Raw genomic sequence first — 14857 nt, forward strand, 5'->3', positions numbered from 1 at the left:
TTCATGTCTAAACAATGACTAGCTTTAGGAGGCCCTTCAACAGATACTAAATGAAAATGGAAGTGATGCTAGGCTTCATGAAGTCATTGGCTAGATGGTACCTTTGAAGAGTGACAGGTGGTTAATAAGATGTAAGTTATGGTGGAGCACCAGTGATCTCATGGGTAGACTACATCTCCTCCTCTGTCTGCTTCCAACACCTTCCTCTGTTTCAATATTGGTTACTTACTGGGCATTGTTACCTGTGTTCTCAGTAAGGAGGTAAAATTGGATTCGTATTGTGTTGTCTCAGTCCAAATTAAAACACTGGGATCAGTCACCCTAGGATCAGCGTAAATTTTTGTACATAGGAAGCTAAAGCTGAGCCAAATCATGGAATCCAATAATTGACTTTTAAGTGAAAAGAATGCACATTTTTAGTTGACCTAATTAGGATATAGATAATTAGATTCTTTAAACTTCTAATAGACATTGTGCACTTTTACTTCTAAATTTAAAATCTTCTACTCTTTTAATTGATGCTATATTTTACCCTAAAGTGGCTGAATTTCAGAATGTATTCCTACTCCTGTACTATAGTATTTTTTAAGCACATTTCTGTTTCTTTTTATAATTGAAAGTAGAATAATCCAATGCTTTAAAATACATTTAATACAACCTACAAATATTATTTCCCATATTTATTTAAAACTTTGAAATAAATAATTAGTCCTGTAAATAGCTAATGTACTTCATTATCTTACAATTGTGTTTTATTTATAGTGATATAGTTATATATAATAGTGATCTGAAATAAACTTTTAAGTACTTGAAATATAGTAGAACTTTCTGCCAAGCATGAGGTATATTTTATGAGGTTTTTAAGTATCACCAAACATATTTAAAGCTTTCCTTGTAAAATCACTAAACTATAGCCATGATACTACTCTGTACCCAGTGGTAAGATGAAATGAAGCATCAATTCATCAAAGATGCTTCATCAAAGATGAAAATAGCAAAGCCAGTATGTTTAACAAATACTAAGAATATGGTTGGGCTGGGTAACCAGCTAAACAATTCATTGTCAAATCCCTGTCTCACCAAAAAATGCCTCAGAAAAAAAGGACTTAATACTATATGTTGTGCATCTTAAGAGTAACTCAGAATTATTAAAAACTTAAATTTTAACTCTACCCATTGAATCTATAAATCTACTGTAATTCAAATAATGCTTTAAATGACCTGTCCATCTGAAAAAAAATCACTATCAAAAAGTCACTATGTTCAAAAGTTATTTGGACTACTGCTTCTGGCTAAGACAGATTTTCTCTCCATCCTGAAACAACCACTAAAATGGACAAAATGTATGTAACACTTGTTTTGAAGACACATCATTAATGGGGCACTGGCTAGAGTATTCAAAAGCTTCTTCACTCAGTGGTAGGGAACAGTGAGCCTTAGACTAGATGCTCTACGAGTCCTACCTAACAAATCTTCAGAGGTTTCAAGATGGAAAAGGATCAAGCTGTTTTTAAGTAATGTAACTAATGTCCCCAAATAAGGATCAAGAATCTTTATAGGAAGACAAACATATCTAGCACTCCAAAAAGGTAAAATTAATACTGTCTGGAATTCAACTGAAAATTGTCAGGAATGAAAAAAAGAAGAAGGAGAAGGAAAGAAAGATAGATCAAGAACATATGACCAGTAATGAAGAAAAAATTTAAAACTGATCAAGATCTGAAACAGATATTAGAATTAGAAGAAAAGGGCTTTAAGGACTTTAAATAGTTACTATATTCTGTATGTTCAAAATATTAGAGACATGGGGAATATAAAAGAGATACAGGTCAAGGTTTTAGAAATGAAAATTACAAAAACTGAGATGAAAAATGCACTTTATGGGATTATTGGTATAGCAGACACTACAGAAGGAAACATGGTAAACTTGAAGACATAGCAATGGAAACTAATGGAACTGATATTGACAAGGTGATTCCAGAAGTCCCATGAAGCTGCAAAGGACTTAGAATAGTTAAAACAGCTTTGGGAAAAAAAAATGAAGAGCGATAATATCGATTTCAAGATTTATTAAACAGCTACAGTAATAAAGAGAATGTGTATTCCTCTAAAGAGAAACAAATCAATTGAACAGAATAGAATCTAGAAATAGTCTCATTCACATCTGGACAACTTTTTTGACAAGGTTCAGAGGCAATTTAATGGAGAAAGAATATTTTGTTCAACAAATGGTGCCACCCTAGTCAGAATGGCTAAAATTTACAAGTCAGGAAATTACAGATGTTGGTTAGGATGCAGAGAAAGGGGAACCCTCTTACACTCCTGGTGAGAATGCAAGCTGGTGCAGCCACTCTGGAGAACAGTATGGAGGTTCCTCAAAAAGTTGGAAATAGAACTACCCTACAACCCAGCAGTTGCACTACTAGGTATTTACCCCAAAGATACAAATGCAGTGATCTGAAGGGGCACCTGCTCCCCAATGTTTATAGCAGCAATATGCACAATAGCCAAACTCTGGAAAGAGCCCAGATGTCCATAGACAGATGAATGGATAAAGAAAATGTGGTATGTATATATAGTTCAATACTACATAGTCATAAAAAAAAAGAAAGAAAGAAAGAAAGAAAGAAAGAAAGAAATCTTGCCATTTCCAAGTGGGTGGAACTAGAGGGTATTATGCTAGTGAAAATGTTAATCAGAGAAAAACAATTATATGATCTCACTGATAAGTGGATTTTAGGATCATAGGGGAAGAGAGGAAAAAATAAAACAAGATGAAATCAGAGAGGGAGACAAACCCTAAGAAACTCTTTTTTTTTTAAGATTTTATTTATTTATTTATTTATTTATTTGACAGAGAAAGATCACAAGTAGGCAGAGAGGCAGGCAGAGAGAGAAGGAAGCAGGCTCCCTGCTGAGCAGAGAGCCGGATGCAGGACCCGATCCCAGGACCCTGAGATCATGACCTGAGCCAAAGGCAGTGGCTTAACCCACTGAGCCACCCAGGCACCCAGAAACTCTTAATCATAGGAAACAGACTGAAGGTTGCTGGAGGGGAGGGGGGTGGGGGGTTGGGGTAATTGGGTGATGGACTTTAAGTAGGGCATGTGATGTAATGAGCACTGGGTATTATATAAGGCTGATGAATCACTGACCTGTACCTCAGAAACCAATAAGACATTATATGTTAACTAATTGAATTTAAATTTAAAAAAGAGAAAAACTACAGCAAGAAAAACAAATGGTGCTATAATAATTAAATATCCATAGGCAAACGAATAAAATCTCAACATATAAATTACAACTTACACAAAAAATTAACATAAGATAGGTCGTTGACCTAAGTATAAAACATGAAAATATAAAGCTCCTAGGAAGAAGAATAGGAAATCTTGATGATGTAGATTTGGCAAAAATATCTTAGACACAACACCAAAAGCATAACCAACCAAACAAACAAAAAAGTTGGTAAAGTATACTTCATCCAGATTTAATTTTTATCTAAAAATTGTATTAGAATGAAAAGACAAATTAAGAATTAGGAGAAAATATCTGCAAAGCATATATATCATTAAGGACTAAAGGACTTATTCCCAGGATATATAAAGACTGCTTGAAACTCAAGAAAACAAAAAGCCCAGTTTAAAAAACAAATGGGCAAAAGATTTAAACAACCACTTCACAGTAGAAGCTACACAGATAGAAAATAAGAACGTGAAAATATGCTCAACATCATTAGTCATTAAGAAAATGCAGAATAAAATGATGAGGTACTTAGTAGAATGGCTAATAAGACTAACCATAACCAAGTACTGGTAAAAATGTAGAGAAACTCTTACTACCATGAATCATATTTTATTGTCTTCCCATGACTTTCATCTATTTATTTATTTATTTTCCTTTTAAGCAGATACTATTCTGTCTCTTCCCTCAAGACATGGATGACCCATTCACCATGCCCTGAGTTCAAATAACCTATCAATATAGAGAATTTAAAGTTGTCATTTAATGCAGATGCTTTCCTGATATCCTGATAGGGGCTGTAGCAAATACCTTTTATGCTGCAGAAAACCCAAAGAGTGGTTAAGAGTAGGTATACATAAAGTTTTCTTGTTAATATTTGAGATAAATTAAATTCAGAATAAAACCTTAAATGTTTTATTCTGAATTTATTCTAATTAGGGGTGAAACATGAGTAGGTGGAAATGTCAGTTATGTATCTTTTCACATTAAACTGAATCTCAGATTCTCCCTTCAGGTTTCATGATACACTTTCATAGTCTGCCTTATCCTGAATGTGTTTTCTACCCCAAAGTAACTTCTTTATATATAATGTCAAAAATTCCTTTGATTTCAACTTCAGAAAAAATTTTAAGTTTGAATAGCTTTCTCTTATTTCTAATTCCAGTGCTTGTATACCAAATGAAAAGCTGGTTCCAGTTTGACCTCTATGCTGCAACAATATTCTTAAAACTTACAGTAGTAATAACAATAGTAATAAAACTTTGCTTATTATCACTCAGTACCTGAGCTTCTTCCTGTTGCTTTTTAAGTTGTTCCAGCATTTGCTGAAATTCAGCTTCTTTCTGTTCTGCTTCTTCCAAGGTGGCCTGATTCTGTTCTTCATAGGCCATGGCCACCACAGCCAGGATCAAATTCACCAAATAGAAAGATCCCAAGAAAATCACCAGGACAAAAAATATCATGTATGTTTTTCCAGCAGCACGTAATGTCTAGGGAAACAAAGGATAATTTCATGAGTATTTTCTATAATGTCCCCAAATAAAGATTTGATTTCCATAATTAGATAGTGAGGAGATGAATACTTTTTATCATCCAGCGTATTTTGGCCAAGATTTTTTTGGTATTAAAGTGAACACATGTAAGTGCACACGTGCACACACGCATACACACAAATAATATTTAAATTATCTGAGGCTTGACTATAGTGTCATTTGATACAAACACACACTTTTCAAATGAGTATATGTTGGATATATATATGTAAAACCTCACTAAAATCATAGAGTCCATAATGGGGGGCACTATTAATAAATAATTACCTTTAATTATTAATTATAACAAATAATTATCTTTCATTCCTTTCCATGGAGTTCTCTTTCCATGGCAGCCTATTCTCTACATCATCTAGAGATAACATCTTTCTTTCTCCCTTTTCTAGCTCCAATTAACCATGGGTTTAACTTGAAATTTTTTATATAATCAATTTTTAAAATATTTTCACATGCTCTTTTTATAACTACAACTAGAATATGAACTCAAAGCCTTGAGCAATCTTGTATCATCCATTCTTCCTAGCAGAATGTCCTTCATATAAAAAGTTTTTATTGTACCATGTACTGACTGAATGATCAGTAGGGATTTTAGGCATACATGCTTTGTACTGGACTCTCCTATTAACAATATTGATATCGGTAGGTTCATATATGTTCATAAAATTAAATCTTACATGTGTTAATTTGAACCTTACTGCTGTGGTCTGAATGCTTGTGTTTCCCCCAAATTGCTAACTTGAAAATCTAATGCCTAGTATAATAGAAGGTGGGGCCTTTGGGAGGTGATTAGATGGTGAAGGTAAAGCTGTCATGAATTGGATTAGCCCTTTCTACACAGGTGATGACATAGCAAGATGACAGCCTATGAACTAAAAAGGGGCTTTTGCCAGAATGAAGCCAGGCTGGCATCTTGATCTTAAACTTCCCAGTCTCCAGAACTGTAAGCAATGCACTTCTGTTATTTATAAGCTATCCAGGCTGTGGTATATTGTTGTAGCAGCCCTAATGGACAAGACACTTACCAGTTGGTAAAGGTTCTCCCAGTAGTCTTGAGTCATGAGTCGAAATAGGGACAAGAAAGCCCAACTAAAGGTATCAAAGCTTGTGTATCCATAGTTGGGGTTTCGACCAGCTTTCACACAGATGTATCCTTCTGGACACTGGCTATAAGAGAGAGAAATGGTGCTAGTGGCAGGTTGGCAATTACAGCTATTTCAGTCGATGTTGATTTATAGGAATTGTCAAAACCCAGGGTTGCTGTCTATGATGGATTTTCTCGCCTTCATTTCCAGAGCACTTTAGGTAATTGGTTTCAGTGATACTGTTATTAGATGAAATTTATTAGGAAAACCAATAGTAAACTGGGATGCAAGGAATAAGATTTGCAGACATTTAGAATGGCAAAAAGGTAGCAACACATACTTTTGCCTCTGAGATCATCAGTGTTCTGCTCTTTACAAAATTGCAAGAATCAATAATTAAAAAAGAAAGGCCAGGAAACAAAGGATAGGGAACCACTTAATGAGCTATTTCAGTAGGCACTTCTGTAGAATTTTATAAAATAAAGCTTATATTTTAGGGTAATTTGAGATTTACAGAAAAATTACAAAGAGGGCCCAGAATAAATGCCCTGCTTCCATGCCCAGTTTCCTCTCTTGTTAATATATTAGTATGGTACATTTCAGTCAATACTGATACATTATTATTAACCAAAGCCCGTACTTCATTCTGGTTTCCTCAGTTTTTCCTTAATATCCTATTATGTTTCAAGATCCCATTCAGGATACTACATTACATTTAGTCACCGTGTCACTTTAGGCTTCTCCTTATAGTTTTTCAGACTTTCCTCGTTTTTTATTATCTTGATAGTTTTGAGGAATATTTTCAGGTATTTTGAAGAATGTCTTGCAATTGGGATTTGTCTGACATTTTTCTCATAATTAGATTGGGAATGGATTTGTGGGGAGGTAAAATACCATTAGAGTCACACCATATCAAGGGTACATAGGATGAATATGACTTATCACTGTATACTAACTTTCATCACTTGATTGTAATGTTTGTCAGGTTTTCCCACTATACATTTACTCTTTCTTTTTTTTTCCCCCGTAGTGGATTCTTTGAAATAAAGTCACTATGTGCAGCCCGCATATTAGGAACGGGGAGTTATGAGCCACCTTCTTAAGAGTAGAGTATGTACACAAATTTCTTGGAATTCTTTTGCATGGCGGATTTGTCTATTATCTCTCATTTATTTGTTTATCTATTTACTTATTCAATCATTTCTTTATATGAGTAGGTCCTTAAGATATTCATTTCATACTTTGAATTCCAGTTTAATTGTTTTATTTATTTTATTGCTTAAATTGTCCCAGTTTTGGCCATTGGCCATTGACTCCAAATGGCCATTGGCCATTTGGCCATTGACTCCAGTATCTCTTTGATGTAACCCCATGGTTCTGTGTGTTTTGTTTTTGTTTGTTTTTTTAACACTTTCTTACTCTCTGGCAAGATGCTTTAGGCTCATCTTTTATATTTCCTGCTCTAGAATTAGTGATTTCTCCAACAAGTCTTGTTCTTTTATTGGAGAACAGTATTCGAACCCAGGACAAGTGTGTGTGTGTATGTGTATACACATATATCTCCTTGCTTTGTCAATTGAGGACCTAGAAGCAATGACACTGCCTTAGCAATAAACATAGCACCTAGATCCGGTTTCTAATAACAAGTTTGTGTATATATGTATATGAATATGTGTATGTATATGTAAACATTTGTGCCTCTATTAAGCTAAACAGGAAGTCATACTCTCTCCAACCCTATTTCATTACCATGATACCATTCTAGATTCCCACCATTGCTTATCTGTAACTTCTTAGTCCAAAAGTGGCTGGCTTCTATCATCTACTATCTATATGCTTAATTGTAACAATTCAGGATTGTTAATCCATACTAGCATGGGAAGAAAACGTTATCAACTAGAGTACAGTTGTGTTTGTTTGTTTGTTTGTTTTTTGCCTTTGCCTTATAGACTCCACTCATTTCCAAAGTTGTTTAGATCAACACTTATTCTCATACTCCTTCAGTAAGGTTATCTTATACATTATAAATAATTTTTATCCCTTTGTTACATTCTGTATTTAACTGGGGATATTCCAACCATACAATGTTGTGTTGTTGTTGTTGTTTTTGCATACATTGTTAACTCTTTGTGCTGTTAAGTTCTATGAGTTTTGACAAATGCTTAATGCTCATCAATACAGAATCATACAGAAGTTTCTCCACCCTAAAGAATCCCCCATGCATCACCCAGTCAACCTCCTACCTTGAACCCTTGAAAAACAGATTTTTTAATCATTTCTACTGTTTATTTTTTTCAGAATGTCATGTAATTTGAATTAGACAAATATAGGTTCAGATGGTCTTCTTTTCTTTTCATGTATTAATATGTATTTAAGGTTCATCAATATCTTTTTGTGGCTTGGTAGCTCATTTTCTTTTTATCACTGAATAATATTTCATTGGATGAATACATCACAGTTATCCATTCACCCATTGTGGGACATCTTGATTGTTTCCAGTTTCTTGTGATTATGAATACAACTGTTATAAATATTCACATGCATGTTCAAGTTAATTGGCTAAATATCTAGTAGGCAAATCTCTGGATCATATGGTTAAACTGTATTAATTTTGTAAGAAACCGCCAAATTGTCTTCCAAAATGGTTGCACTATTTTGCATTCCCACCAGCATTGAATGAAAATTCTTGTTGTTCTGCATCCTCACCAGTTGGTTACTAGTTTCTTGGGATTTTAGCCATTCTAATAGGTATGGAGTAGTAATTTATTGTTGTTTTAGTTTTCAATTCCCTAATGACAAATGATGTTTGGCATCTTTATATATCCTTATTAACCATCTGTATATATTCTTTTGTAGGGTGTCCAGATTTTTGCCTATTTTTAAATTGAGTTATTTGTTTTTTGTTGAGTTTTAAGAGTGCCTTATATAGTTTGGCTACAAGTTTTTTTTTTTTTTTCCCAGATAAATGTTTTGCAAACATTTTTTCCTAACTATGGCTGTTTTTTTTTTTTTTCATTCTCTTTAGAGTGTCTCTGCAGAGCAGAAGTTTTTAACTTTACTTAAGTTCAGCCTACCAGTTTTTTCTTTCCTGAATTGGGTATTGGGGTTTAAAACTTATCACCAAATCTAAGTCATGTAGATTTTACTCTATACTTTCTTAAAGAAGTTTTATGGTTTTGAATTTTACATTTAGATCTATGGTTGATTTTGAGTTAGTTCTTGTGTAAGGTGTGAGATCTGTATCTAGGTTCATTTCTTTACATATGGATTTCCAATTGCTCCAGCATGATTTGTTCAAAAACTTTCCTATCTCCACTGAATTGAATTTTTGTCTGTCAAAAATTAGTTGATTACATTTGTGTAGGTCTACTTTTCTTGGGATGGGGTGTCTGTTCTCTTCCATTGATCTATTTATCTTCTCCTTCCCCAGTACCATACTGTCTTGATTATTGTATACTTGTAAGAATTCTTCAAATTGGGTATATTTATTTAGAATTTTATTTGATATTTAATAAGAGTGGCTATTAATTTTATCATGTACATCACCTAACCCATACTAAGTACTCAATAAATAGAAGTGATTTTTATAGTTTAATAATGATAAAGTATGCATCTTCCAGCCTTATCCAAAAATTTGTCAGGCTTTTAGATTAACTATTAATAATAAAAAATAATACCTAAAATGCAGTACACACTTATGGTGGACCAAGTGCTAAACCAAGTGCTTATGTGTAATAAGTAATTAATCACCAGAACAACCCTAAGAGATAATATTACTCTCGACGTTTTGGAAATAAACTCAGATAAAGAGAGCTTAGAACACACTTTTCTGAAGTCAGAGTTTGTAAATGGTGGAGTTAGGGATTGAATCCAGATATATATGAACTCTAGAATTCTTGCTCTTATTCACTACATTCTCCTAACAAAGGTTAGGGAAAATATCAGGAAAACAATCCCGCCCCCAAACACCATCTCCAAGACTGATATACATTTTCAATAATACTCCTGGATCTTTATGGCTATATGAGTTTCCCATTTTCTAGGATGACTCAAAATTCTTCTGTGTAAATTCTGTGGTTTAAGAGTCAAAAACTATTGCTGTCCTTGGCTTCTAAAAAAATTACACCCTGACCTAAAATCAATTTATAATACTCTTGGGAAAATATGTTAATCATGAGTGACCAGCAGGATGACTAAGATACTAAAGTGTCTCTTACTGTAGAATGTGACCAAAAAGAACTATTAGGCATGCAGATTCAGACCTACATGTGCCTTTGACATATATCTGTCCCTTGGCTTTTTTGCACACAGGGTTTTCATGCTATTTCAAGAATACCTAACTCTCTCAAAAACAGTTTCCCAACTGCTGAAGATCATGTTATATTCTGGATTTTTTCCAGCCACAGCAAAACTTATCATATCAGAACATACCCACATCAATCAAAATGTTCCCTGTATTTATTAAACAGCTCTAATGGGTTTACAAAAAAGACAGACTATGTGTCTTCACACTTTAGGGTAAAAATCAGGTACATCTTAACTATGGAATTCTGGAGAAAATGTCCTCATCCAGAGGGGTGATTTTAATGACCACAAGTTTAGAACTGAGAGCAGCCCTCTAACACAGAGAAGGTACTTCCTAAGTAGGTAGCATCACTATTACACATATGTAAGAATACCCTTGTATTTTTCCCATCTGATTTTTCTCAAAGTGTTCCACATTTTTTTAAAAAATTGTGTTTCTTACCCTGCATCTGAGCCATTTCCACAGAGTAGAGGGTCCTTTTGTCCATCCAAAACATAAAAGTGACCTATTAATATAAAGAATAAACTATTTCATTTCATATCTGTCCTACTGACATTAGGAATAAATGAGAGTTTGAGTATCTCAGTTATTTCCAAAGTGGATGACAAAATGAAGTATATTAACAAAGATGGTTTCAAGCCCACAGCCTTAGCTATTTATAGTTGAAAATTCATTCAGCAACACTAAGGTTAACAATGTAGCAATATTTCTTACTGTCATCTTCAATATAATCCTTCCAGTTAAATGTACTCATTGTTATATTAACAAATATCCCATTGGAATCCATTGTGCCATTAAAGTAGGATGTGGTGTTGGTTTCAAAAGCAGAATCGCTTGGGGGCCATTGCAAACATTTATTCCTCAGGTTGCCCATGAACAGCTGCAGACCAATTAGAGCAAACACGCTCAGACAGAACACAGTCAAGATCATGACGTCAGAAAGCTTCTTCACGGACTGGATTAGGGCCCCTACAATGGTCTTTAAACCTGAGGAGAGAAAAAGTAGGTCATCCAAAGAAGAGTGTCATAATCTGCAATGTCTTTTTAGTCACACACATTATCTTTTCCTGTAAATGGTTGCTTGGCTATTTAGACACGAAAGCTTTATGGATAGCCAGATGGTTTAGGAGATGGATGAAAAGCAGATTTTATTTATGAATAGTATGCTTTCTGGAGATTTAAAATGGAAGTGTAAATATCTAGGCGGGAAGCTTTTTTGTGTGTGGTTTAATGTGTTGTCATGAACATCTAAAGAACTTGCTGTTATTTTTCATTTCAGATTGTGTTTCTTGAGGCATCTCCCTCCAACCCATTCTTTACACCAGCCTCCAGTAGCAATAATTCAGAGGAGAAAAGAATTTTAAAGTATTAAATATCCTAAGCCATGCTGTTCAAGAATAATCTTTTCTCCTTTATAAAAGGAGATCTATTTTCAGTATAGATCTGCAGTGAATGGTAAAACCCAACTAAGTTAGTAAAGGCCTGGTAGCAAAGCTTTTTCCATCTCGTAGAAGAGAAAACTTGACATCATAAATGCAAAAAGAGAGAGAAAGCATGAGAGAGAGAGTGCACACATGTGCACAAAACTAGTATTTTTATAGACAACTCATGCAATTCTCTGTTAAACTCAAAGGCTGACTTTACAAGCGTGTAATTTCTAAAATTTTAGGAACTGAACAGCTTTGAAACATCATTTGGCATTCTTGAAGTTGACAAACAAGAATAACAAACAAGTCTAATGATCTAAGTGTGATTTCAACCTAAATATTATTACAGTGGATTTAAAGTCAGCCCCAGTGTTTAACCTAGCTCTCACCTGGAATGACTGAAATTGTTTTCAGTGCTCGGAGAACTCTGAATGTTCTCAGTGCTGAGACATTGCCCAGGTCCACAAACTCTGTCACGTATCTGTAATAGGGAGTTCACACACAACACAATAATACACAAGAAAAGTTGGAGATACAAGGAGCCTATCTTCTTATACCAGTTTCTTACCTGGAATTACAGAAATAGTTTTCAGAGCTCTCAAGACTCTGAAAGTTCGAAGGGCTGAAACATTGCCTAGGCTTACAAATTCTGTTACATACCTGTAGAATTAAATCAGAGTTACTGATAGTTTTTGCAAAGTTTATACTAAATAAAGAATGAAATTTGGGCTTGGTGTATAGAGCCCCTTGAGTTTAACAAACGGACTTGCTACAGACCTCAGGGTGCCATATGCTGAAAGCTGCTTTTAAGGAATAAAATTTTGTTGCCTTATTTCAATGAAATTTTCACTAATATGAACAAGTTTGTAAGAAATCAAAGTATAGTTGAGGTATCATGCTCAATGAATACTTCATCTTGATGAAATGGAAGACTATATGGCATGACAGTAATTGTTTATTTCTCCTTTACCGGATAGATTTACCTTACTGTATGTATTGTAATGTGTATTATCAAAATATATGAGGTATATAGTTAATTTGGCTAATAAACAAACTCTGCATTTAAAATATGTCACAACCACTTGGTTTGTGCTACAACCATTTTCATTCCTTTGAGCTTAACAACTTTTCAAAAATACTCACGCCATCACAATGACACTGAAATCCAGCCAGTTCCATGGATCACGAAGGAATGTAAAATCTTCTAAGCAAAACCCTCTTGCCAAGATTTTTATAAGTGACTCAAAGGTGTAGATTCCAGTGAATGTGTACCTAGGAAGAGCATCCAAATAAAAATTAACAGTTTCATTTGAGCTGTTAATACACATGGTTTCAAATATGGTACATGTATCCTCTTGTGTTTTATTTTATTTGCTAAAATCTTATTTCCTATTTCCATTTACAGAGACTTGACTAGTTTAATTAATTTTGTAAGCCTGAGTAAAGGGTTAAAGGGTAAAGGATAAAGGGTTATCTTCCCCAAAGAATCTTGTCTTGTTTAACTATTTAGGCTTTAGAATAATTTCATATGTTTTATGGATAATCATCAAGCTTGGCCCTCTAGAGCAACACTGTTTGATTAAGATATAATACCAACTAAATATGTAGTCTTCAAATTTTCAGTAACCAAACAAAAAAGTAAGGAAAAACAGTTGAATTTAATTTTCATATTACATTTTATTTAAACCAACGTAGCTAAAATATTATTTCAACAACTAAGACTAACCAAATTTCAGGTTTCACATGTGGCTAGAGTCTCCCTCATTAGACAATACAGCTCTATAGGTAAAAGCTTCTTGGATTTATTTATTTATAATAAAATACTCCATTCAAATTTATTAATGATTAGAATTAGTTTTAGGCATATTTCACATATCTAACCTAGAAAATATGCTTCCCCTTTTTATCTTTAAGAGTCAGGCATACAGTTTTAAACTGCTTCTCTTATATATATCTATACAAGGAAAATTATAATTTATTAGTATTTTATATATGTGCATTTACAAATTACCAAAGCTCAGAGCAAAAGCAAATTTCTGATTCTTACCTGCATCAGCTACCATTTCTATACAATTGAGCCAAATCATTTAAACATGCTCACATTCAAATTTAAGCCTCCAAAATGGTGAAAAGCTTTTCCATTTACTGTTTGATATATAGTGCATTTTTAGCCCTCTCTCCTTCGAGTGTTGATAATATTCTCTATTTCTTCCAAAAACAGTTGAGAAAGAGTACTTGTTTTTCAACATTGTGTTCTTTTAAAAAGTGCTATTTAAGATTATTCTTCAGATTATTTCACCCCAGCCACAAAGATTTGATTTACTCTTATTAAAATTAATTGTATTTCCCACCTACTAGTATTTTATATGTGAACAAAGTGTGGAGAGTTATTTCTGCATTGTTTTCTGCAGAAATTTCTCTCAAATGAGGGTACAAAGAAATAAGAGGAAAATCTATGTAGAAATCTTCACATCAAGTTTTCCTAAGAACACCCCTCCTCCTTTTTAAAATAAGTCAGTTGATCTTTTGAGAAATAAATTTAATTGCTATTTTTACTTATTATGAAGTAGCTGACCTCTTTAGAAAAAGATATAATTTACAATGCCATGCTTATATTTACTTGTGTTTTAGTTTGGACCTTTGCACCTTACACATAATCACCATGACATTGCCTTTCGGAGAGAGCTATCTTGTGAAAAGCCATAAGAGACAGCTCAATGTATGTTTTATTTATCATATTAATGGTTAATGCCCTATGGTCTATGCTTAGGCAATTCTAAGTTATCTAATATTAAAGTCCCTACCCCTATCCCTGTTTTTGTTGATACCTATCCAAGGAAGAGTGTCCTGGAGCTTAACATGTGAGACAGAGCTTTGCTCAGAACAGGTGTTCAGAAGTGCCTATTAGCAAACTAGATAGAACAAGTAAGTGAGAATTGAGGGGACCTTGATCTTTCTTACCTCTGCCTCACTGTTGATTCTGATCATACTGTTGATTCTGTCCATGTCACCCAGTTTTTTTTCCCCTGTAATTATGATGTCTGTAGATCTGTGCCTGCCTTTCATAACATGACCCTCACTATACCATATGGTCCTCAGCCTATTCTGTGTACCAAACTGTTTATGCTATCAGTGACCTTGTTTTCATGTCATAACTGGTTTCTTTTTCTTTGCACTCTTGTTTATTTGGTTTGGCTTACAGGCTATAACTACTAATTTTGGTTGTTTTCCTGCTACTTTGCTGTC

At 33.9% G+C, this 14857-nt stretch overlaps 1 protein-coding gene across 1 annotated transcript in view; it reads right to left on the bottom strand.

The window, feature by feature from the left end:
* Positions 1 to 14857, bottom strand: part of LOC132013797 (sodium channel protein type 3 subunit alpha) — a 107044-nt gene that overhangs the window by 51234 nt on the left and 40953 nt on the right. The window contains exons 6-11 of the mRNA XM_059394095.1: positions 12755 to 12883; positions 12001 to 12092; positions 10899 to 11171; positions 10626 to 10689; positions 5819 to 5960; positions 4527 to 4733 (exon numbers count right to left, since the gene is read on the bottom strand). Coding sequence (XP_059250078.1) covers positions 4527 to 4733; positions 5819 to 5960; positions 10626 to 10689; positions 10899 to 11171; positions 12001 to 12092; positions 12755 to 12883 — 907 coding nt within the window. The remainder of the gene's footprint in view (positions 1 to 4526; positions 4734 to 5818; positions 5961 to 10625; positions 10690 to 10898; positions 11172 to 12000; positions 12093 to 12754; positions 12884 to 14857) is intronic.

This window comes from Mustela nigripes, chromosome 3 (assembly GCF_022355385.1).
Source record: "Mustela nigripes isolate SB6536 chromosome 3, MUSNIG.SB6536, whole genome shotgun sequence".
NCBI classification, from domain to species: domain Eukaryota; kingdom Metazoa; phylum Chordata; class Mammalia; order Carnivora; family Mustelidae; genus Mustela; species Mustela nigripes.